Raw genomic sequence first — 24,704 nt, 5'->3', positions numbered from 1 at the left:
GAAGAAAGGGAGATGGTGAGGCAGCGAGAGTTGGAGACGGAGAGAAAGAGACTGATGGAATGTCAGAAAGAGGTGGAGAAGATGAAGTTGGAAACAGAGCAAGAAAGGAACAGGATGAGGGAGGAAAGAAAGAGAGAGCTAGAAGAGCTGACGAGAGAGAAGGCTTCATACCGCCTGAAGATGGAGCAAATGGTGGTTACAGCGCCTGCAAAAAAAGAGAAGTGCACGCTGGGACGATGGTGGAAGAGTTTAAAGAACAATGTGCTCTTCAGGAGCCAGGAGAGCAGCGTCCAACAGAACCAAGAGAAAAGCTCCGCCAATACAACAGAAATCTCATCCTGCCCCGGCGAAGGGAAAGAGACGAGAAAGAAGAGTATATGGCGAAAATGGTTCAAGCGCTGAAATGAAAGTGTGAGGAACCGCACATGATCTCCGTGTAGATGCGGTTCACCTGCCGCTCATCGCGGCTCCCCATCGCAACTATTTAATCTTCCCCCTCACTCTTCTTGTGAAGTATTGGTGCCATGCCACGTACCGAGCGGTCTCTCCGTCTTACTGCCTTCCCCGTGTACCGACCTCTGCTGTCCTCCTTCCTAGACCTCGTCCCCTGCCTAGTCCCTCTGAACCAGAACCATATAGAGAACATATAGAAAACACAAGGTAAGTTGAAACTAGGGTGGCAGTTTTGATCAATGAATCTTACATGACTAAAGAGGAATACAACATACTAAAATGTTTTAATACAGTATGATATATGTAATCATATGTAACCATACTAGACTTGTATTCTATTATTTGGAGCTGTTTGGGGGTTGCTGGATTTTGAAGCTTGGCTACTGGAGTTGTTCACCTTTCTGGATTGGCTCTTGCTTCCAAGATGACCATCTTTTAACTGTTTCTTCTTTCTGTCATTCCGTATTGTGCAGGGGCTTCCTCTTTCTGAGTGCGGGGCGATGCACAAAAATGGTGGGAACAGCATCTGCTCTCAGCCTAGTCTTGCCCTGTTTGGTTCTGATGAACTGGTCTGCCTCAAAATGTGCCTGCAGAGTGATGTAAATTTACTCCTCCCACATGACAACTCAGTTTTGTCTACCCATATACATATCCCATAGTGGGTGAATACACAGTATTAGAGAACACTTACTGGATACGTATACACTCATTACACGTATAAAAACAACCAAGGATGTGCAACAAGTTCAAATTCATATCACATCAATACTCATAATAATAATTTTCTCCTGTCTTTTTCTCCTCTCTCTCTTTAGGCCAAAGAACCACAGGGGATTCAATGGAGCCTGCAACTAGATGTCACCCTCACCTGTTTGATAGCTCTGTGATCATTGTTTCAATAAAGACGGCTATTATCCGCACTTGGATCCTTGTCTGCCTGATTAGTACGTTACAGAAAGGGTAGTAAACGAATCTGTGCCCTAGAGAGATTATAAATAATATTATGGCATTTCACAATAATATTAATAATAATTAAAAACACATTTTATGAACGTATTCATTTTGTTTGGATGTGCCATTGCCACAGAGGACGTGCTGATGCCAACTCCTATCTGAGGTTCACCATCTGCACTGAAGGGACTGTGACTGCTTGGCCTGGAATTAGAACTAAAACTATAGAACTATATTTGGATTATAAATACAGACTTCTGCTAGCGGGCAGAGGATGGAGGATGGATTCCCTTTTGAGTCTTGGTCCTCCCGAGGTTTCTTCCTAATCCCCACCATCATAGGGAGTTTTTCCTCGCTACTGTCGTCTCTCTCTCATTAGGGATCTGGACCCATACAATTGTAAAGCTGCTTTGTGATGTGTTGTAAAAAGCGCTATATAAATAAATTTGACTTGACTTGACCATGTTACAATCATTATGATATAATATAAATTTTTTTAAAGCATTCAAGTGCCTCTCCAAAAGGAATTATGTCGCTAGCCTCGCGAGAGTGTCAACCTGCAGTAGCCCGAGTGTCAGTTCTCGCGAGATTAGCGCTGACAGCGGGAACAACAAACCCGAAAAACTAATCAGAGATGGATGAATGTAACGAGAGAGAAGGCGTTTCTATCAAAAAAGTGAAGATGTCGTATAAAATATAAGGGGTCCTGGACCTTGATTGGGTCCTTGGTTTAATACACTATTAAATAGCAATACTATTATTAATAGTAATACTATTAAATAGTAATAATAACTTAAATAATATAATATAATTATAATATAGAAGAAATACATTTGTTTTTTATTGTAGGTAGATCATTTTGACTAGGTCATCTTATAAGAAGCTGAAAAGGTGTGGGCACACCTGGTCTAAACAAACTACGAAACGTAAAGGTGGCACTGAAAAGCTGAGAGAGAAAAAAGAAAAGCTGTAGAGGTTTTACTCACTGAGTGAACAATGTAGGTTTCAGTAGCTTTCCAGTTGTTTTTCCCCTGTATTTTGTCAGGGTCAAGTTGTTAAGTTTGTTAGTTATTTGGATATGCCACTATGTGGCTTTGTAATCATATTATTGCTGGAAGTAATATTGTCCATATGACAATAAAAGCTGACATATACACTACGTGCCATAGATTCATATACAGTATACACACACACACACACACACACACACACACACACACTGCAGCACGAGCTAAATCTTCGAGCAGTGCCAGTTCAGCCATTGCCATTAAAGGATCAAATCCCATGGGGTACTTCCTTTTATAGAAACACATTATTAAAATTATGTCTCTAATTGCATTAACCTAATGCATGGATATTTGTGTTAGACTAATGCTGTAGTAAGTAAAAAATCTGAAAAATAGTATAATTTAAATTTTTATAATCTAAATATTAAATATGAATCGTGTCCATTTGATGTTGTTTAAATTTTACTTTGTCTTATTAAAATAGTAGTAATTCAATGTTTAAAAGCCTTAATACAGAACAAAAACTAAATGTTATTTTACGTAAAATATGCACATGCTCAGGGGATGTCGTAGAATGCGATCTTTTTTCCGAACTAAACTCTTAAACCTTTCATGAATACCACTTTCTTGTGTAAACTTTTACGAACTACTTGCGAACAAAGTTGTTAGTATTTAGCTTATTCAATGAGGCCCAATGTTAATTTACAGAATTCACCAGATAATCTCAATATTGCACATGATCAGTCCAAAAACATGTCGACGAGGATGGGATTCGAACCCACGCGTGCAGAGCACAATGGATTAGCAGTCCATCGCCTTAACCACTCGGCCACCTCGTCAGATGAACACAGTCTGAATTGAGAATCTGACAATCACCATACTTCTAACGTCAATTTGATTTCTTTAGTCTTGTGATACATTTATAAATTTGGAATCATAACGTTATTAGTCAAACAAAAATATAAACGAATAGTGGTTTATGTTGTGATTGATCTATATTTGGCTGTCTGTTTCGATATTTACAGTAACGAGCTAGCAGGGAATCTAAAAGCGCTTGAGTTTACGTCCGTGAAACGCATGCGCAGTTGGCGTAATGCCCTTTTTTGTGTGGTTCAGCTAGCTAACGTTACCCGTCTCATTGAAATAATGGCGTAACCTTGTTTAATTAAGAAAACAATGATCGTTAGTACAAGATCGACGACAACAATCACTTGTGTAACCAACATACCTCCAGCTATACACACATGATGGATTTTCGTGTGACGAAAAGTTTGGCAGCTAACGGTAGCTAAGCTAGCTAGCTAGCTATCTACCTATAGACAGCTAGCTAGCTTAGCTCGGAAAGCTCCACAGTGAACGTTAAAATACACCAACCAGGCCACGCAACGTGTCCACACAGACTTGTATTTTTTTAATGTATCTTTTCTAAAAAATCAAGTTTTGGAATGCATTTCTCAAAAAAATGCTCCGTGTTTAAAGTGGTGCTTACTGCCCTGCTTATAGTGGCGCTGCTGCAGCTGCTCTACCTGTCGTTCCTGTCGCAGCTGCACGGCAAGCAGCAGCACTACAAGTACTCGGAGCTGTTCGGGTCCAAGAGGAGCGGCAACCCGGCCGACAGGAGCTCGAAGAAGGAGCGCCTGCGGTACTCGCTGTCCAGCGGTGGCATTTTCGACAGCAGCGGCCAGTACCGCGTTTACAAGAACCTCATCAAGAGCGATTTCTCCAACAACCAGAAGCTGGGCGCGGATCCGAGGTCCCATCACCTCGCCTTGGCCACGCACACCACCATCAACAACCTCCATCACTTGGATTCTTTGCTCGAACGGTGGCGCAATCCCCTTTCGGTGGCTATATTCGCTCACGGAGAAGATGTCAAGTTTGCCACAGCCATGGTCTACGCTCTCAGTCTCTTCTGTCCACAGGTCCAAGCCTTGGTGGACTTCCACCTGGTCTGCCACTCACAGGAGATGGCCAGTTTCCCAGAGCAAGACAGAGAACACTTTGCTGGGCTTGAGGAACAAGGATGTCCAGCTGTATTTGCGAAGCTTGAATCCCACAGAGACAAGTATAAAAATTATGCCATTGGAAGCAACGTCTCGTACCCCAACAACCTCCTCCGCAACGTGGCACGCACGGGCACCGATGCTGCTTTCATCCTGGTCATTGATATTGACATGGTGCCCAGCGCCGATTTGCATCACCAATTTGTGACTATGTTGATGAGACGTGGACCAGCCCATGACGAGGTCCTGGTTCTGCCTGCTTTTGAAATTAGACACACGCGCAAAATGCCTGCTTCAAAAGCAGAGTTGGTGCAGCTGTATCAGGTCGGGGAGGTCAGGCCCTTCTATGAGGAACTGTGTCCACGGTGCCAGGCCCCAACTAACTATTCTCGCTGGATTAATCTGGCCAGCAAGAGCTCCGGGCCACTGGAGGTGGCATATACACTAAATTGGGTGGATCCATGGGAGCCTTTCTACATTGGGGCTAAATCGGTGCCTCTGTATGATGAGAACTTCAGGCAGTATGGCTTTAACCGCATCAGTCAGGTGGGTCTGAACAGAAACTGGAAATACAGAGGTGGCTTCATGTGGGTTTGTATTCTCACGCCGTGTCATTGTTTTCTCCTCATGGGTGATTTCATGTGCTTCTTGATCATCTTATTGTTCTGTACCACCTTCTCTCCAACTCTTTCTCAAAGCAGTAGTGTAGATATCAGCTTTAATCTTGATCATTCTTAGTTTCACTTGCTCACTTGTCATGCTTTTCTCTCCTCTGTGCCATGCAGGCATGTGAACTATATGTGGCCGGCTACAAGTTCTCTGTGGTGAGCAACGCCTTCGTGGTGCACAGGGGCTTCAAGGTTCAGGGTGACTTCCACAGCCGCAAGGACGAGGAGAACCGCAAGAACCGGTTGGTCTTCCGCACCTTCAAGGAGGGGCTGAAGACCAAGTACCCCAGCTCACCTCGCCGCTGCTGACACGTGATCACTTGTGCTCCTGAGGGACTCTGGACACCTCTTGTTTGGGAACTTTTGAGGCACAAGAAGTATAATTATCCACTGAAAGGGGTCAATATTCAGAGGTTATACCTACATATTACATTTGGTAGTGAGTTCGTTAGTGAACACTTGCAAGGCTGCGGAAATGACTTTGTTACAGTAGTGAGGGTGGTTCACTTCCTGGTCCTTTGCCATGACAATTAATTTTAACTTATTTCCAGCATCAAACCAGTTGTTTACAATGAACAATGTTTTATGTTATGACTTATTTAGTATATATTTATTTTATTTCTTATTAAATGTCATGGACATAGTTGGTCATACTGATTATAATAAATGGAGAACAGGGTGTGTATACCTCCATGAAACTGGAAATAACACGTTATAAGAATCTTGGACAGCTGCGGTACCTTTACACTATGAACATTGTTAAATGTTAACATTATATCAAATTATGCCTGGTTGGGTATGAGAAACAAATATGTTGTAGTCTGTCTTGTGTTGTTTTGTTTTTTTTATGATGGTACATTGAGTGGTTTTATTCATCCCCATTGCTTCTTTGGTGCAGCACACAGTCACCATTTATTAACATATTCAAACCAACATTCATTACAGGTAGTGGTAGATGAGCAGACTTCATCAAGAACTAATGAGTAGAGTTTTGTCAGCTTGTGTGTATGAGTGACAGTAATGAAGGTCTTCACTCTTTTTCGAAAGTCACTTTTGATGTTTAAATGCTTGTTGATGTTGATGGGCTAATCTGTAAGGGCAAGTACACTGAAAATGAGACACTGTTGGTAATGTATGTTTTGTAGAATAGTTGTGTGGAATATGTGAAATGTGTGTGTTATTTTGCCCTGTATTTCTTTGGAAAAGAAAGAATATTGTGAGAGAACACAAACTTGACAGTAAGACCTTATTCAAATGACATGTCCTAATGTAGTTTCACAGTAAACAGCAGTATTGTTAGAAATACAAAAAAATATACTCTATAGTATTATATGTCTGAGAGAATACGTATTAAAGTTACACTAATTGAATTCCATTCATGAATTGGTTCTAAAAATGGATTTTTGAGCTCTTGATTAATTAGTTCCTTATTAAAATAAATAACGTCGTTTTTTCATCTCAAAATTAATCAAAGTTCATTATTATTTTTAAAAAACATTTATTTTTACATTTCTTCCTTTCTTACATACATGCTTTGCATGTCAGAAAAGAACCAGTATTAAAGCTCAAATCTGTTTTAATTTAATGTATATTTCGTACATATTGTCTTTCTTTTGCAGGCGATTAATTTTTGTTGGTGTTGCTGTTTGTCTTGGCTAATAATAGCATGTGTACATTTGTGAATATTATTATTTTAACATCATCTTTAATCCTCCCTACCTTGTGAACACTACTGTATAGGAGTCACCATGGCCAGCACTGAAGGCGTAGCGCCATGCTAACGGCCACAGGGAGGGTATTGGAAGCCAGAGCGTCGGGTTTCTGATCTTGCATGCTTGTCACTGTGCCTTTGTTTCCATTTTGTAGCACTTTTAAAAGCACCTTTTGAAATGGATTTGTCAAGTAATCATTTATTTAATATATATTAAGTTACTTGTTCAATAATATATTTATAAGTATTTCAATATTTGATCATTGTTTGAACCGTTGTGGGTTTTTTATATTAAAAAAGCAACATGATGATTTATTATAAACTGATGAATTAATAAATGTATAGAAATATTTGTGTTTTTGTAAATTACATTTTCCAAGTTCTCTGTAAATTTTGTATGTTTTGCTCATTTCTGATAAGCTTTTCTCCTTTCATAAGTTGACCAATAGGGGGCAGTGTAGACGCCTAGATAACTTATTGATAAATCAGTATAAAAGTTACTTATAACATGACCCTACATTCTTCCGTGCCCAGTAGGAGACATTCACAGCAGATGCAACATGTAATCATAGACAATGACAAAGTGATATGCACATATGTTGTAGCCTCCAATGTAGCATCACATAGCCCATAAGGTTATTGATGACAATCATTTATGATAACTGTTAATAACTATTATTGATTTTAAAAAGCAAATATTTTGAATTGGGAAGAAATGTTTTATCATTGCTGGTGCATTAATCGCATAAAAAGATTTCTGTTCACATACATGTACTACTGAAAGAGTACATTCAGCCTGGCATCCGGGGGGGGGGGGGGGGGGGTACTATAGTATACACTGCCTACCGCTATTGTATATTATAGTATACACTGCCATCTTCTGGTGAAATATAAAATAGCTTTTTGGAGCGTACCGCTATCTTCTGGTGAAATATAAAATGCTGTGGTTAACAGAGGCTGCGAGCCGGTGAAAATTTGAACGCGGGCCACGTTTGGACACCCCTGGAGTAGACTATAAGAAAAATAAGATTTATGGTTCATGATAAGATTCATAAAGTTAAACTGCAAGAGAGAGACGGGGTAAGAATGTAGGTAAACACACAAGGGGTATCCACTTTGCTTGCACAGCTAATAAAGAGCCTAAATATATAATCATAAATAAAACATGATTATTACATGTCCTCTAACACTCTACGTTATGTTAGAGGACAGCTTAAGCAGGTTAGTAAAAAAAAAAAAAAAAAAAAAACAAAAGAGCGCACAGTCTGTAATTATACCAGAGACAAAAACACGATAGAATACTCAAAATGTTTAAATGAAATTACTAGTAATATGAGCCATGAGCTCGGTTTAATCCTCTGAACAGTTTCAGGAATGTTTGCACAAATTCAGTAGGTGTTTTATGTCTGGTGTGATGCAGTGTGTTTCACACTGTACGTTGCCGTAGCAACTATCCTTAACCTATTCTGAGCTTGGATTTTGGAACAGAAAACCAGCAGTTTTCACAAACAGGTCTGGGTTTGTTGCTAAACTTGCTTTCTGGAATATTGCCCGGTTGTCTTTAGATGAAAATATCAATTTGTAGCTTAATCTTCTGTGACATTAAACAACGTACAACAGTCAACCGCAGGAGGGAGCTACTTGCAGGGAGGAAATCCAACCACGGTCTCTGTCTCTGTCATCTGAGATGCATAACACATGCTTCTCAGTTCCCAGTCATATACAGTACTGATGTTATTCCTGATGGTCTCAGTTCTCTTACAGTCTTCTCCCAAGCTCAGCTTGACCCCTGACCTCTGGCTACGGACACCAGTGGAGAGATGGGACTGAGGGTGAGAATATGGCGGCTAGTGGTGGGCAGAAGACCACATAAACTACTCCTGTCAACCATGAACCTCAACCTGAGCTACAGCGACCACAGCCTCACCTAATCCAGACAGAAAAACCCTGCATGATTAGAGTGCTACTGCATGTCTGAATGCTGCACCTGATCACATCCACCCAGTTTCCCGGTATCTTATAATATGGCTATTTCCAACATGGTAATGCTTCATGTCGCAAAGCGCAAATCATCGCAAACTGCTGCCATGGCAACGCATATAATCACCAGATCCAGTAGAACTAGATCCAGTGGAACACGAGCTTGTTCTTGGAACCAATGGGGTTAATTTAGGATCAGAATTGTGTTCCTAACAAGTTGGATAATGAGAGAGAATCATCCTAATAGAGACACTGGTTATTTAGGCCATCATGGGGAACAACCATTACAAATACTGTATGAGTACCATAGTGTACGACTACCATAGTGCACTACTACCATACTGAACCACTACCATAGTGCACTACTACCATACTGAACCACTACCATAGTGCACTGCTACCATACTGAACCACTACCATAGTGCACTACTACCACTACCATAGTGCACTACTACCATACTGAACCACTACCATAGTGCACTGCTACCATACTGAACCACTACCATAGTGCACTACTACCACTACCATAGTGCACTACTACCATACTGAACCACTACCATAGTGCACTACTACCACTACCATAGTGCACTACTACCATACTGAACCACTACCATAGTGCACTGCTACCATACTGAACCACTACCATAGTGCACTACTACCACTACCATAGTGCACTACTACCATACTGAACCACTACCATAGTGCACTACTACCACTACCATAGTGCACTACTACCATACTGAACCACTACCATAGTGCACTGCTACCATACCGAACCACTACCATAGTGCACTACTACCACTACCATAGTGCACTACTACCATACTGAACCACTACCATAGTGCACTACTACCACTACCATAGTGCACTACTACCATACTGAACCACTACCATAGTGCACTGCTACCACTACCATACTGAACCACTACCATAGTGCACTGCTACCATACTGAACCACTACCATAGTGCACTACTACCACTACCATAGTGCACTACTACCATATTGAACCACTACCATAGTGCACTGCTACCATACTGAACCACTACCATAGTGCACTACTACCATACTGAACCACTACCAAAGTGCACTACTACCACTACCATAGTGCACTACTACCATACTGAACCACTACCATAGTGCACTACTACCATAGTGTACGACTACCATACTGAACCACTACCATAGTGCACTACTGCCATACTGAACCACTACCATAATGCACTGCTACCATACTGAACCACTACCATAGTGCACTAATACCATATTGAACCACTACCATAGTGCACTACTACCATACTGAACCACTACCATAGTGCACTACTACCATACTGAACCACTACCATAGTGCACCACTAGCATATGAAGGAGCGTGATGGTGAGAGCCAACAGAGGCAGCTGTAGATAAGGAGCCTCATTAAACAGGTTGGGTGAGGTAAAGTGGAGTTTATCCTGGCAGCTTTGGGGAGCAAAGCCTTATTTGGGCCACAGAGCTTTACGACACAAGCAATTAGCAGCAGTCTCCCCTGGATGTTAACAGGAGACAGCCAGCCCTCAGATTAGTGGGTCTGAGTGGTGGGTGTGTTGGGGGGGTTGGCCTTGGCTGACCGGGATCTTTTAAGCAGTTTCTGGGTCAGTTTAATGGTTCAGGGAATTGACCAGTGCTCCTAGGGAACAATACACCATGGAGAGACAAGTAATTGCCTAACATGGCTGACAAGTTGGTAAATGTGAATGAAGTTGACAGAAAGCTCTTAAACCATTTAATTGGTCCATCCATTGACAGCATCAGTATTATTTTAAATTTGGTGCAACTGCTAAAACTTACCAAGTAATCAACAGGTCGCGACCAAACGTTGAGACATTCCATACTCCTCACCTTAATCTACATCTCAATGAAGTCAAACTCAAACCTGACTTAATCCATCTCCTGGAACGCTTATTAGCCATCAGTAGACTTTGATCTCTGTCATTCATATACACAAAATACTGAAAACATCACAGGATTCTCAGCATAGCTGATTAAATCTACTGCACATTAAGAATCCCTCCCTGGTGAATCATGGCCTCTGCTCAGCTTCATTATTTGTTATCTTCACCTTCCATCTAAGTTAATCAAGCTAGGGCTTAGTGGCAGGCTATGGCAGCCATGGAAGTGGGTTGCCCATCTGTCCTGGGAGGGGAGGGGGCAAACAGCATTGTAGGTGGGGGCAAATCACCGGGCCAGTAAGTTACGTCGGCTTGAGAGGTGTCCGGCTGTCTGGGCTTTAAAACCAATCCACTAAGTCGCGCTACCCTCCCAGGTAGTTTTAATGAGGAGTGACACTTTAACGAGAGAGAGAGAGAGAGAGAGAGAGAGAGAGAGAGAGAGAGAGAGAGAGAGAGAGAGAGAATCATTTGTATTTTTCAACCTAGACCATGCAACTAAAAATTATTTCCCGTCTGTCATTTATCATTTAGGAATTAAAGCCTGGCAGTTGCTTAATAATAGCAATATTTCTGTGCCAAATTATCTCGCTGGATGTCACTTTGCCCTGAGGAGGAGGGGAGACCAGTTTGGAATCAGCCCCATGCTGGTTTAGTTTTCTGGACTTACATGCATCTTTTTCCAACTAACAATTCATTTAAACCCTGTCTGATTAGCAAACACAATCAGATTAGATTACAACACCTAATAATCAGTAATCTGAAAGATTATGTTACTAGTTAAATCTATAGCCATGGACTTTTCATCAGTACATGTTTCCGTTCTCTTGTGATCCTTAAAAAATCCTGAGTGTAGAATAAACAAACACCACATCAAAGCAACCGGCACCCAGAGATGCCCACCTGCTTAACAGGCACTTTAAATTGTGTTTAAAATTCTGCACATGTTCAGTCAAATGAAAACGAACTTCCAAAGCAGATTTGTAACACCATAAGGACATGAAATATTGATTCTCTGTTAAGAAATCTTGACTAAATCTGTTTCACTTCAGTGATTGAGTCTCGTCACTTCACTGAAGTTTCAGTTCAGTACTGCACTTTCACTGTTAGTGATACAGGTATCAAAACCTCACAGGCTGCTGGGATCCTCAAACTCAGATAATGGGCCATTCTGCAGAATGGAACAATGGAAATGACCAGAGAACATCTAAAAGCTTTTCCATCATACACTGCTTGTGGTTCAGTGTCGTTGAACAGGTGATCGACTGGATGAGCTTGTAAGGTCTGGAGGTTGCTGGGTCTTCCACAACGTGCTTTTGGCAGATACCCAGATAACTTGCAAAAGTTGCTTTGTAGTTTCCAAATTTCCTTCCTCATATGACAATAGATCCATTAAGAATGTTACCAGGCTGAAGCTCTGGCTAGATGAGAAAAGAAGACTGTAAAATAACACTTTTAAAGTGCATGTTTAGTTGTTTAGTGAAGAGGTGAGTCTTCAGATCATTTGATCTACACAACTACACAAACAGCCGGTGGAAGTTTGTTCCACCTGGTGTCAGGATGGAGATCACACTGAGTGCATATCTTCTCTGTGTTGTGGGACAGCTGTTCCTGTCAAGCAGCGTTAGTGGTTTATTCTCTTATTAAAGACTGTGTAAAAGTGTTTAATAGAGTTTTAGGCCACCCAACACCAGTGTGTCCATCCGCCACACACCACCTTTCTCCTCTGGTCCCCTCCACCTATTTTAGCCTCATCTTCCAGTGTTTGTTTCTGCACCTAATACTTGTCTGATTGTACTATGCCGTCAGGCTCTTTGCTAAGGCTAAAGCCGTCTAGCTTTTCTTCTCCATGCCAAAACAATAGAAGAGGAAGAGGAACGGAGCTTTAGAGGGCGAGTGCTATTCTCTCCGCCTGTGCTGGGGGGGCCATGGGGGAGGTGCAGTCGGAGAGGAGACCTTGTTGAGTTGCAAATGAGTTTGTGATTAGCTATTTGCAGAGTATTATGGTGTGTTTGTGTGCCAGGATCTTAACGTTTTGTGTGTGTGAGAGAGAGAGTTTGTAAATGTGTGTGAAGAACAAGAGAAGGCTGAATGCTAAGGAGATAACAATAATGAGTTCTCCTCCCAGTGGCCTGTTAATTGTGTTTGTGTAGTAATACCCTTGCACCCCCCAACCAAAGCTCCTGATTTGCCTGTTGGCAGTATTAACTGGTCATTTTTAAGCAGAAGGGCCTGAAATTAATTCTAATTACTTTGCCAAAAGGGGAACATTTAAAATCTGGCTAAAACATCAAGTTACATTGGAGGAACTACAGTCATAAATCTTAGTCATCCATAAGCTAAACACTAATATTTCCAGTGACCATGTAAACTGGATTTACATATTCAAAATGTCTTAAAAATAAATAAAATGTAATTTAGCTGTAATATTCTTTTCATCCCCAAACCCACAATGAAACATGAACTTTATATTTTGATGAATGGAAGATTTTCTCTGCCAGACAGAGAGGAAGATCAGGAGAAGATCGAGGAGCCATGACAGGGATTTTACTCTGATCTGACACAGCAAGACTGATCAGCACAAGAATATATCCACAAATCAATAAACGATCACACATACATACATATCCAGATGCGCGCACACACACACACACACACACACACACACACACACACACACACACACACACACACACACACACTCATCCTCATCTTCCGATTTGTCTTGCTCAAGCAGGTTGGGAGCAGATAAGTAGATTTTGACTCAGTCTGCTCTTCTAAAACTATTAAAGAGATTAGAGCTGTGTGTGAGTGTGAGTGAGAGAAACATTTTAAGGGTCAGATTAATAATGAAAACAATCTGAGCTCATTTGTCCCCTCCTATCCCTGCAAAGAGCTTTTTGCACATTATATGCACACACCCCCACACACACGTTTTATATAGATTATCTGACTATAGGGTGTGTACAATACTTTAGCTGTTTTTTTCTCTGTTTCTGACATTGTTGCAACTGAATTTCTATGTGCAAATAAAGGCTATAAAATGTAACCATGGTATCAACCTTTCAGACTGAAATTTAGAAAAGTTAGAAAAAATGCATTATGCAAGGATATGCATTATCCTTAGAAATGTACTGATGTTAGATGCATTTATTCATTGTTAATTTGTGCTTAAGTGCTGTGAACCACAGTGTGTAAATAAAGATACAACTCTTTATTTAGTAGATTTAGAATAAAGAATAAGATAGACCACGCTAAAGCTGCAGAATTTCAGATTAAACCTGCCGATGAGCTTTAAGAAAGTGTCTAAGTTTCTGTGGCCATAGATTGCTCAGGTCACAGACTAAACCCCCTAACCCCAGTGTAAACCCTGACCCTTTATCTGACTGCGACCTTTAGGTCTCCCTGTAGCATATGGAATCCACACTAACGTGGTGGGAGTGGGGCTAGAACCTCCGCTGGGTTGAACATGGTGTGGCTGGTGAAATGAATTCACTTTACCAAAACCAGGGACGGTGTGCAAGGACGTTGGACAAATGTTTGGCCCCTCTATGAACATTGTGGCCCCTCTATGAACATTGGGGCCCCTTGATGGCCCCTTACTCAGAAAAATCCTAGATCTGCCATTGACTGATATCTGAAATCTGCTGTGTGCGCAAATTATACGTAATCCGGCAAGTAAAAGTAAAAACAAACAACAAACTTCTAAAACTAAAAACACGATTAAAATAAAACTGAGGTTCGTAAACTACTACAGTACGGTTTGAATTGATAGAAAATGGAAGGCAGTCTCCCCAGAGATCATGCAGGCAGTCACGACGGATTCTTATGCACATTAAAACCAAAACCCTCCCCAAAATGGACTCTCGCATATTATATATTTTCTAAGCGGCTCGTGGTGCGAGTGAGAAGCTTTTCTTACTTGTAGATAATTTCTTGTTGCAGTAAGACAGTAGTTGTATATTCATTCACGTTATAGAGATGAATGGGGACAGTGTTTCAGCAGTGGCAGGTCTGTGTGTGCTGTCTGCACTGAAGACATGGCATTGAACGTAAATTGCTGGGCGCCATTAAGCACGGTAATCATAAACGTTTCAATAACAGATCGTGATTCAGCGACATAACTGTTACAACATATTCATGGGTCAATGAAATGGACAGTTAATATGTTCTTGGGTTTAGTCTAACGACCTCATCGGTCAGCCACCTCAATACTTTCTGCCCCCTGCTAAGTGGTTAATGACCGAGCCGTATAATCCCTCTCAAAACAACTATAAAGATGCTAATAGCATTCTTCTATAAATAGGCTTGACTTCTGGTCTCCATTCCTGACTAGAACCAATACCAGGAATCTGGCATGCACCAAGAATCTCTTTCTACCAAGAACTTCTTACAAGTTTCAAGCAAGGATTTTAAATACCGCAACACTTTCTTATAATCACGTTAATCGGAGTGCAACCCAGTCATCATGTTTCCTTTATCGGTGTTCACTTTGGACCAGGTGGCTCGAGTCTGCGAAAACCTGGAGGAAACGGGAGATATGGAGCGGCTGGGCCGCTTCCTCTGGTCTTTACCGGCGGCTGTTCCAGGATCGGCCGGCGAGGCTCTCAGCCGTCACGAGTCGGTCATGCGCGCTCGAGCCCTCGTCGCGTTCCACGGGGGGAACTTCGCCGCTCTCTACCGGATCCTGCAGGGCCACCGCTTCACGCGCCAGTCCCACGCCAGGCTGCAGCATCTCTGGCTGCACGCGCACTACCGCGAGGCGGAGCGTCTGCGAGGCAGGCAGCTGGGACCCGTGGAGAAGTACAGGATTCGCAAAAAGTTTCCCCTTCCTCGTACTATCTGGGACGGCGAGCAGAAAACACACTGTTTTAAGGTACAGCTACAATCGGTATTAATGTGACAAAACAGGCGAGTGGAGTTGTATGGACCGCTAAGCCCACCAAGAGAGAAAGTTTTCAGGACCGTAATGTTTTGTGAATATTCCTTCAGTTCATTCCTTTAATTGTGTAAAGTATTCCAACCAAATATATTTTTTGTCTAGCTTATGAATTGTAAAATACTTATATATGTAAAATCAGAAGACGACTCCAGGTGAGTAACTAGTGTAGTAAGAGGTTTTTGGAGATCCAGGACGTTTCAGACAGAGAACCTTCATCAGCTGCGCAAAGTGTTTCTGAATTTGTAGGAGCATGAACCAGAAGATCATGTGTACATCACGTTACCAGCCCGAGTGGGTGAACTACTGTTCATTAATAGTGCAGCCCGCGAGCTTCTTTCAACACGACCACGCAGCGCACGCGCGCTCTTCCATGACTCAAAGTGAACCTGTGTTTGGTTTTTCAGCTGCAAATAAATAGTAAATATTTTTTGTTTTCTTTCCAAGTAAGCCTTTGTAAATACAATTTCGTCACTTTTTCTTCCATATTTTTTGTCTTGTTTTTTATTTATTTTAAAATACAAAACTACCTAGCGTGACTACATAAAGTGCTCATTACAGAGTCTAATACTAATGTCACAGAGTCAGTATGTTAAGCTTCTTGTGTCAAGGACCACCCGTACCATTAAGATCCTGTACAGGAGTTATCTCTCCCCTCGGGCTACAGCTACAGACAGTGGTAATCCACCGTGGTAATCCACCAGTGGTAATCCATCTAGCAGAACGCACAGATTAACTGTGCTCCAATTGTGGTGCGCTATTGTCAGTAAGACGCCATGTTGAAGTGTTGTTGTGTCCACTTTGGTGAAAGCTGATGAGGACTAAACTATTACTGAACCTGTTTATTAACATTAACAAAGGGAGCACTTATTTTCCCTTTATGTCACAGTACAACCGTATCTTATTAATAACCATGAGACTTCTCTTTGTGAGATGTGACCCAATAGGTTGCATACAGACCGAGGTACAAAATGCTGTATAAATGCCTATTCTGAATTAGTCCCATCACAATCACATAAATAATAACAGACTAGAACTTTGTTTTCTGACTTTTGACGTGTCTACGGTCTACTGATTTATGGACCTCGGCCACTATTTTGACCCCCCCTAGTGGTCAAGAGAGTAAACGTGTACAGTACTAAGAAAAAATATTTGCGTTTAATATAATCAGTTGTTTGTTCATTCTTCGCTAATCAGAACAAACATGTCATAGGCTTATACCGGTAAATATATAAACCTGAACAAGACATTTTTAAATTATATGCACGATGCAAAGACCATGCTCCCACATTGTAAATAAGTGGAATCAGCGACATTCAACTAGAACTGTGATTGGAATTTTTACCAGATAAGACCACATAATATGCAACAGCTATCATTTTCAAAAATCCTTGCAAGTGTCTGCAATTTGCAAACCATGGCTAAATAACTGTGGGTAAACATGCTGTTCACATCCATGCGGCTGTGGCTTGTGTCAGGTCAACTTCAGCATGTGTTGATTCTGTGTTTTGAAGGAGAGGACGCGCAGTTTACTGCGGGAGTGGTACCTGCAGGACCCGTACCCCAACCCCTCGCACAAGCGTCACCTGGCCCAGGCTACGGGCCTCACGCCTACACAGGTGGGCAACTGGTTCAAAAACAGGCGTCAGAGAGACAGAGCAGCATCAGCAAAAAACAGGTAACGGCGCAGTGGGGACCAGTACGATAGCCCAGCGTAAGCAGGGCAGCATGAAGCCCAATGTCCCTATAAAGCAGGTTAGAGTGCAGTCTAGTGTCCCTATTAGAGCAGGATAGTGTACAGTCTAGTCTCTATATAACGTGTGTGCAGTCCAAGCTCTGAGTGACCTGTTGTTTATTTTGTGAGGGGGGAAATGAAGCATAATTTGAAAGCAAAGCTAGATGTTTGTCATTTGCATCTAATCTTTCTCTCTTTCCCTTGGTTTTGTCCTCTCTCTCTCTCTCTCTCTCTCATCTTTCTCTTATTAGACAAGACGCATCACGCCCACCCTGTGGTGGGTCCCCAGGGGGCTCTTCCTTAGAACACCACCCAGTCATGGAGGGCTCCTCCTCACACCAGCCCTGCAGCCCAGACAGCAGTGACTTCATCTGGGGTTCAGGAGGCCGGCGGCCCCCCGGTGCCACCACACCCCACATGGCCAGCAGCAGCGACAGCGAGTCTGGGCTCTGAGCACAAGACCCGTTCGCCCCTTCGCCCGCAACTGAAGCTATCGAACACGCAGTGTCCTTACTGACCCACAGAGGCTTGCCAGTACCTACACACACACACACACACACACACACACACGCAGAAGAACGGTTACAGGAGACTGGGTGGAGCAGAACTCGGACTCACCGGCTGGCTTGAGTGTGTGGAGAGTGGAGCACTGTTGTAGTGAGTTAGCAGAGGGACTGGGTCTGTGATTCTGAACCACGCACTTAAAGGAGCCACTCGGCACACTGCCGAGATCAGCTGCTAAAGCAAACCAAGCAATACACTTTGTTAGACTTTGTCAAAGAGAGGAGACTCGAAATCGTTTTCTTATGATAGTAATTTGTGTCAGTCTAAGTATTGTTTGCTATACTGAATGGGCAAATGCATGCACAAGAACATGCTTCTCTGTAGTGAGAAAATATTTAGCTACAAAACCTTGTATTTTCAGTCCAAGGCATTAATTGCTAATGCATAGAGGTATTATGTTTGATCTCATGGTGACCAGGAGTCTGTATGTTGAGCTATGACAATCAACTGGATGCATACTGGATGTCAGTTTTTAGTGTTTTATATATATATATATTTTTTAAATGGACTAATCTGTTATTTTGTATACATGATATGCCATTCAGATATCAATGATACTCGGGTATACAAAATCATGAAATTACAAAATACCATTCAAATGAATTGATAAATTGTATAATACTGTGGATTTTGTTTGTTTGGGTGAAGATAGCCTTCCACTTAGCAGAAAATGTAGTAATAACTTGATGCTGTTTTAAATATTTTTCTCCATTAATTAATTGTGCTAGACTCTTTTCATTTCACGTAGACTAGAAATCATTATGTCTGCTGGTAGTTCCGCTGTGACTGGCGGAGTCGTTGATTTGTTCCCCAATATCAGACATTGTCGGTCTGACACTTTGTTTGCCTTTGATACAACATGAAAAACTAAGAGTCAAACGTGAAATGACGAAAGTTTAACACTAACCTTGGTAAAAAAAAACCCTTTAGGGAACACACCCGGTCTTTATTTAATTTGCCTACACGAATTCCTTGAGGAAACATGGATCCTCTCCTCTGTAAACTTAGATTCACCAAGTTTAGATTCACCAAGTTTAGATTCACCAAGTTTAAAGAATCCTGCTTTAAACGAAGACTGTTGTTCATCAATGTCTCGTGTCCAATTTTGAAATAAATTATTATAACCAAAGTTATGTGCTTACTTAAGATCAATTGGATGAGTTGTATTCAAACCTCGAAAGTATAAACAAATCTTACAAACAGCGTATGGTGTAAAGCTCTGTGGCGGCTAGCTTAACGTAGAGATGTATACTTATAGAGACAAAAATGAAACAATAAGAACGGAAATGAAAGCACTACAGGCTTCATGTACTAAACCATATAAAGTTGAGGTATGTCCATATAAAGCTGAGGTAATCTTCAGTCTCATCTCTGCGTGGACCGGTGGAGAATGTAGTGTGTGTGTGTGTGTGTGTGTGTGTGTGTGTGTGTGTGTGTGTGTGTGGGAGTGTCTCGGTGGCGTTTCGGATCCGGCCCCCTCCTCGCTCCCTGGAGTTCTCCACAGAAGCCAAGAAACCGTTTAGGAGGTTCGTTACTTTATCTGTCAGGTGCATTTCAAATATTGCAACGATAACGTTTAAACCTAATTATACAGGAAAAGCAGAAAAAAATATATCTCCAGGACTGTTGGCATTTACCTGCACGCCACCTGAGCCGGTGAACCATGGATAGCGCAGGGAGAAAAGTTGTCGTCTGTGACAATGGTACCGGGGTAAGGGTTATTTCTATTACCACGTTAAGGCAGCAGTTAAAATATAATTTTGCATCTATGTTTTTATTTATTTGTCTGCTTTTAAAAGGAAATAATTCGGGGCAATGTCTTTTAACTTAAAAAAAAAAAAAAAGAATAGCCCAGCTAAAGTAATTTCTTTTTATGCTTATGGACTTCTGAAGTAACCTCTTCCAACGACTTTAGGGCTTTAGGTATAATCATTTACACCATAACACTGAGCAGCAGAAGTCTGCGCAGGGCGTGTTGCAGGGTTCCCATCTGTTTAGACCTGTTCAGTGAGGATCTGCGGTTAAAACTTAAAAATAACCTTAAAAGGTGGTGCAAGAATAGGAACGATGTCATTGGACACAAATCAGGAAGTGTTGTTATATATCACAGCGGTCTTAGATCGACGCTGTGTGTCAGTTTTCTTACTACAGTGTATTTCTTGAGTGCATTATGTCTGCAGGCTATGGAATGTGTGTTGCCCCGCAGAAGAATGTGTGTTGCCCCGCAGAGACAAGTTGGGACAGGGACGGACACTAAAATGAAAGGAAGAACACAATTCCAGAATTAACACTGAACAAAAAGATGTGAAATATTATAGCCTTTTTCTGTGAAAATTAAGATGCAAACAAAGAAATAAAATACGCATCAAAAGTTATAATAGGGCTCTTTTTGCCATAGGGTTTGGCCTTCATGTAGAATTCTCAGCAGGATGGTGTAACTGTAAGATGTAGTGCTTATGTTTTTAACCTACTTTTCCTTCCTTTTATGTAAAAGATAACATTTCCTCTTTTCTCAGTTTGTCAAGTGTGGTTTCGCAGGCTCCAATTTCCCAGAACACATCTTCCCAGCGCTTGTGGGCCGCCCCGTCATCCGCTCGGACACTAAAGTTGGGAATATTGTGATCAAGGCAAGTCTTGCAGTACAGTACCCCCGTACTGGTCAGTGACTGGTCAGCTATACATCAGTGGATGCTGTCTGATACAGGACATCAAAAATCTTAATTCTTAATCTAGAGAGTTTTTACAATAACCTTAAACTTAATCCCTTCAACCGATTCAGGTCTTTGCTTTGCCGTCATCTCTCAGACTTTAAAACCCAACTTTAAACCTGTATACTTAACATTCCATTCCAGTAAACAGCCAAACAGCATTTAACTGTTGAAGAGCCGTGGAGAAACAGCGCAACAAACCCACTTCTCATCTGAAAAAGTAGAGCCTGTATTAGTTACCAAGTAATTATAAAATGACACATGCCCTTTGACCCCACTGGTAGGACCTGATGGTGGGGGACGAGGCAAGCAAATGCCGCTCCATGTTGGAGGTCTCCTACCCCATGGAGAACGGGATGGTGCGGAACTGGGAGGACATGCTCCACCTGTGGGACCACACCTTCGGACCAGAGCGCCTGAACATCAGCCCGCCTGACTGCAAGGTTCTGCTGACTGAGCCACCCCTGAACCCCATGAAGAACCGGCAGAAGATCGCCGAGGTCATGTTCGAGACCTACAAGTTCCACGGCATCTATATCGCCATTCAAGCTGTGCTGACCCTCTATGCTCAGGGTAAGGACAGGAAGTTGCTTGTCTGAGGTCATGTGTCGGTTCTCCTTCATAAAGGTGAAAGTCGACATTTCAGTTGAGGAGAAGGACAGACTGTAACAGTATCCTCGTACCCTCAATCAACAGAGAAGAAATAACTCCTCTTCACTAGAAATTAGAAAGCAGTGTGTAGCATGGTAGATACAAATAGCCAGCAAGTAAAACAGAAAATGCACATATCATAGTGAACAGCGTGTGTTCCTACGCCAGGTCTCCTCACGGGTGTGGTGGTGGACTCGGGTGATGGAGTGACCCACATCTGCCCGGTATACGAGGGCTTCTCTCTCCCCCATCTCACTCGTCGACTGGACATCGCAGGACGTGACATCACACGCTACCTCATCAAGGTGACGAATCCATCCTCTGACCTTCACGAGCTTCGTGTGTCCTTAACACAGATTGGTATATTTGGGCACAGCAGTGTGAAGTGCATGATGCTACATGCTACGGGATCTCAGAGGCAGTGGGTCTCGGTGTTCAGTGGGTGATCGATCATGAGTGGATTCAGTGTAGTGGATCTAAAATCGTGACCTTTAGATCAAGACAAAGCACCGGGCATCACTTGGCGCTAGTCATGGGTGTAGTTACTGTTCCACTCCGTCAGTGGACTGATGCTCTCGTCTCCACCCGGCCAGCTCCTGCTTCTCCGAGGCTACGCCTTCAACCACTCCGCCGACTTTGAGACCGTGCGCATGCTGAAGGAGGAACTGTGCTTCGTGGGTTACAACATCGAACAGGAACAGAAACTGGCCAACGAGACCACCTTCCTGGTGGAGTCCTACATGGTAAATAGTTCTGGCCCTCAGCACTTTTACTCTCTCGTGGACTGCGGGCACCCTTCCACAACCATGTACCCACATAACCCGGACATCCACACATCCCACTTAGAGTACACATGCTCTCGTTGTGCTCACAAAACAATTGCATACTTATATAGAGTGATGAAGACACTGTTCAGTGGGAATGTCTCTAAATTTCTATCCTTCGCTGTCTGCAGCATTGAGGGTTGATGGGAAGTTTGCTGGCTTTATGCACATGTTGATTGGTGTGGGTGTAGCTCCCGGATGGGCGCACGGTGCTGGTGGGTGGAGAGAGGTTCGGGGCGCCGGAGGCTCTTTTCCAGCCGCACCTCATCAACGTGGAGGGCGTGGGGGTGGCGGAGCTGCTCTTCAACACCATCCAGGCGGCCGACATCGATCTCAGGTCAGTCACGCCGCTGTTCCCCTGTGCACCGAACACAGGGTCTGCTGGTGAAGGACCTGCTGCCTGTGTCTACACTACATTCACCAGCACTGAGAGGTGGTCACGTATTTTTGTACCGAATAAATGTCAATCTGCTTCCTGCTACGTGAGAAGCCCCTGCAGTGTTCTTCCTCTGGCTTTCGTGCTGTGAGACTTCAAGAAAATACTGTCCCCCCCCCCGCAGGGCTGACTTGTACAAGCACATTGTGCTGTCTGGGGGGACCACTATGTACCCTGGACTGCCCTCCCGCCTGGAGAGAGAGATCAAGCAGCTGTATCTGGAACGGGTGTTGCAAGGAGACACAGACAAGCTCTCGGTACGCTAATGTCCATCTAGAACTAGTTAAAGCTCTCAGTATGCTTATGTCCATGGACAATCTGCCCATGTTTAGACTGATCTTATGACTGGAGATTTAATGACACTTTAATGACACTCCTGTGTCTAATAAAACATTAGCTGTATAATGCACTTGTGTGCCAAAATAGTTATATTTAATCTGTAATCAACTTATTGTAAAGCACTCATACACTTAAGTATCTCCAGCTGTTTGTTCTAAACTTTAATATTTCAGAACTGTAACAGAATCTGACATACGGACCAAGAGGAAAAAGATTAATGTTAGGAAGCTAATTAAAGCAGTGATCGTTGCTTATGCAGGAGTTCCACCCACCTCTGGACTGTATAACCAAATCCCCTCAGCACTCTCATCCCTCGCTCATCAATCTCTCTTCCCACCCTCATCCCTCTCTCTGCTCTCTCCTCCTCCTGCAGAAGTTTAAGCTGCGCATCGAGGACCCCCCTCGCCGGAAACACATGGTGTTCATGGGCGGGGCTGTGCTCGCCAACATTATGAAAGACAAGGAGTCCTTCTGGCTGACACGAGCAGAATATGAAGAGAGAGGCCTGAAGGTTCTCGACAAGCTTGGAGGAGGAACGAAATGAAGAGCTTGCGCGCGGACGGACACACACACACACACACACACACACACACACACACACACACACTGTTGAAAGACAGGTGGGAATACAGAGAAAGCTGATTTTTGCTCAGGGTTAAGTAAAACCTGATTTTTTTTTTCCAAGCGTGGGACATTTATCAGCTGTCAATTATTCAGCCTTGTTGTCATACAGACAGTTTCCATAGGAATCTGTTAAATCCTGGATAAATATCTCACTGTGTGAAAAGGGGTCATATGAGTACTGGACACGTTAAAGCAAGAGTCTGCTGCCCTCTAGAGGATGACCACGTTACCACATGGCTGGGTGTTGCCACAACCGGCAGAAGGCAATACTCCTGCCACATTCATTTGTTTCAGCAACCAACCTTTAGAAATAAATAAGATATAATACACTGATCCATATACTGAAACATACTTTAGAGATTCTGAGCATTCATGATTTAATGTAGCTTGTTATGTAGCGAAAGTACAGTACATTCATACCAGTGCATTCAGAGAAAAGAAATTTAGATTCTAACTTTAGCAATCCAAACATGCAAAATTTACATCAGCAACACCTCATCACAACTGGGACTGCATGCAGAAATCAAATATTTCAAATACATCATTTCAAATGTAAATCCAAATACATAATTCCAAATGTAAATCCATGTGCGCTGACTGGTAAAGCGTTCTTCACCGAAGCTCAATTCATACTCACATACTCATATAGAATAAGTTTAAAACCACACAACACACCATAGCAATACAGTGTTACAATATTAAGTGTCTGAGGAGGATTCAGTACAGAGTGGTCAGTTGGCCTCATGACAACCAGTCAGTCTGTTGGGCAGCGTATGTGTGCCACGACCTAAACCACCATATGGTGTTACCATTACAATACAGCAACACGGTACAAATCACTCCCCCACCCACATCACACCTACATCACTCCCCCACCCACACATCACTCCCACATCACTCCTCCACACACACACATCACTCCCATACCCACACATCATGTCCACATCACTCCCACATCACTCCCCCACCCACACATCACGCCCACTCCCCCACACACATACACATCACTCCCACATCACTCCCCCACCCACACATCACGCCCAGATCACTCCCACATCACACCCACACATCACGCCCACATCACTCCCCCACCCACACATCACGCCCACTCCCCCACCCACACACCTTGCCCACATCACTCCCCCACCCACACATCACGCCCACACCCACACATCACGCCCACATCA

The 24,704-nt window shown here is 42.8% G+C and overlaps 3 protein-coding genes, 1 long non-coding RNA gene and 1 other non-coding gene across 6 annotated transcripts; 4 read left to right on the top strand and 1 right to left on the bottom strand.

Moving 5' to 3' along the window:
- The first annotated feature begins 591 nt into the window (after positions 1–591).
- On the top strand, positions 592–1,385 carry LOC143475473 (uncharacterized). Its single transcript, XR_013121021.1, has 3 exons — positions 592–660; positions 927–1,052; positions 1,269–1,385. It is a non-coding gene; the product is annotated as an uncharacterized LOC143475473 (long non-coding RNA).
- Positions 1,386–3,168: 1,783 nt separating this feature from the next.
- Positions 3,169–3,250, bottom strand: trnas-gcu (transfer RNA serine (anticodon GCU)). The gene has a single exon. It is a non-coding gene; the product is annotated as a tRNA-Ser (tRNA).
- A 198-nt stretch (positions 3,251–3,448) lies between these two features.
- Positions 3,449–7,129, top strand: b4gat1 (beta-1,4-glucuronyltransferase 1). The gene is made up of 3 exons (XM_076973185.1): positions 3,449–3,695; positions 3,735–4,960; positions 5,200–7,129. Exons 2-3 carry the CDS (start codon positions 3,857–3,859, stop codon positions 5,389–5,391), a joined length of 1,296 nt encoding a protein of 431 aa, XP_076829300.1. The 5' UTR covers positions 3,449–3,695; positions 3,735–3,856; the 3' UTR covers positions 5,392–7,129.
- A 7,904-nt stretch (positions 7,130–15,033) lies between these two features.
- On the top strand, positions 15,034–18,966 carry six7 (SIX homeobox 7). 2 transcript variants are annotated; one of them, XM_076972708.1, is made up of 3 exons: positions 15,034–15,573; positions 17,151–17,255; positions 17,623–18,966. In XM_076972708.1, the coding sequence occupies exons 1-3, from the start codon at positions 15,166–15,168 to the stop codon at positions 17,734–17,736; spliced, it is 627 nt and encodes a 208-aa protein (XP_076828823.1). In that variant the 5' UTR covers positions 15,034–15,165; the 3' UTR covers positions 17,737–18,966. The 2 variants fall into 2 exon arrangements, with proteins under 2 accessions (XP_076828823.1, XP_076828822.1); XM_076972707.1 differs by having other exon boundaries at positions 17,151–17,314.
- Positions 18,967–19,417: 451 nt separating this feature from the next.
- LOC143474709 (actin-related protein 2-B) lies at positions 19,418–23,850 on the top strand. Its single transcript, XM_076972248.1, has 8 exons — positions 19,418–19,646; positions 20,452–20,562; positions 20,928–21,216; positions 21,463–21,599; positions 21,888–22,037; positions 22,310–22,455; positions 22,679–22,811; positions 23,267–23,850. Exons 1-8 carry the CDS (start codon positions 19,599–19,601, stop codon positions 23,435–23,437), a joined length of 1,185 nt encoding a protein of 394 aa, XP_076828363.1. The 5' UTR covers positions 19,418–19,598; the 3' UTR covers positions 23,438–23,850.
- The last annotated feature ends 854 nt before the right edge of the window (positions 23,851–24,704 follow it).

Source organism: Brachyhypopomus gauderio, chromosome 14 (genome assembly GCF_052324685.1).
Source record: "Brachyhypopomus gauderio isolate BG-103 chromosome 14, BGAUD_0.2, whole genome shotgun sequence".
Classification (NCBI taxonomy): domain Eukaryota; kingdom Metazoa; phylum Chordata; class Actinopteri; order Gymnotiformes; family Hypopomidae; genus Brachyhypopomus; species Brachyhypopomus gauderio.
This window is presented reverse-complemented; position numbering and strand designations above follow the sequence as displayed.

Bases quoted from the DNA above. Each gene is read 5' to 3' on its own strand.
- b4gat1 (XM_076973185.1), top strand. From the start codon at position 3,857: ATGCATTTCTCAAAAAAATGCTCCGTGTTTAAAGTGGTGCTTACTGCC. The intron at 4,961-5,199 runs GTGGGTCTGAAC...TGTGCCATGCAG, and splicing joins GCTTTAACCGCATCAGTCAG to GCATGTGAACTATATGTGGC.
- six7 (XM_076972707.1), top strand. From the start codon at position 15,166: ATGTTTCCTTTATCGGTGTTCACTTTGGACCAGGTGGCTCGAGTCTGC. The intron at 15,574-17,150 runs GTACAGCTACAA...TGTGTTTTGAAG, and splicing joins AGAAAACACACTGTTTTAAG to GAGAGGACGCGCAGTTTACT. The intron at 17,315-17,622 runs GTAACGGCGCAG...TTCTCTTATTAG, and splicing joins GCAGCATCAGCAAAAAACAG to ACAAGACGCATCACGCCCAC.
- LOC143474709 (XM_076972248.1), top strand. From the start codon at position 19,599: ATGGATAGCGCAGGGAGAAAAGTTGTCGTCTGTGACAATGGTACCGGG. The intron at 20,563-20,927 runs GCAAGTCTTGCA...CCCCACTGGTAG, and splicing joins TTGGGAATATTGTGATCAAG to GACCTGATGGTGGGGGACGA. The intron at 21,217-21,462 runs GTAAGGACAGGA...TTCCTACGCCAG, and splicing joins GCTGACCCTCTATGCTCAGG to GTCTCCTCACGGGTGTGGTG.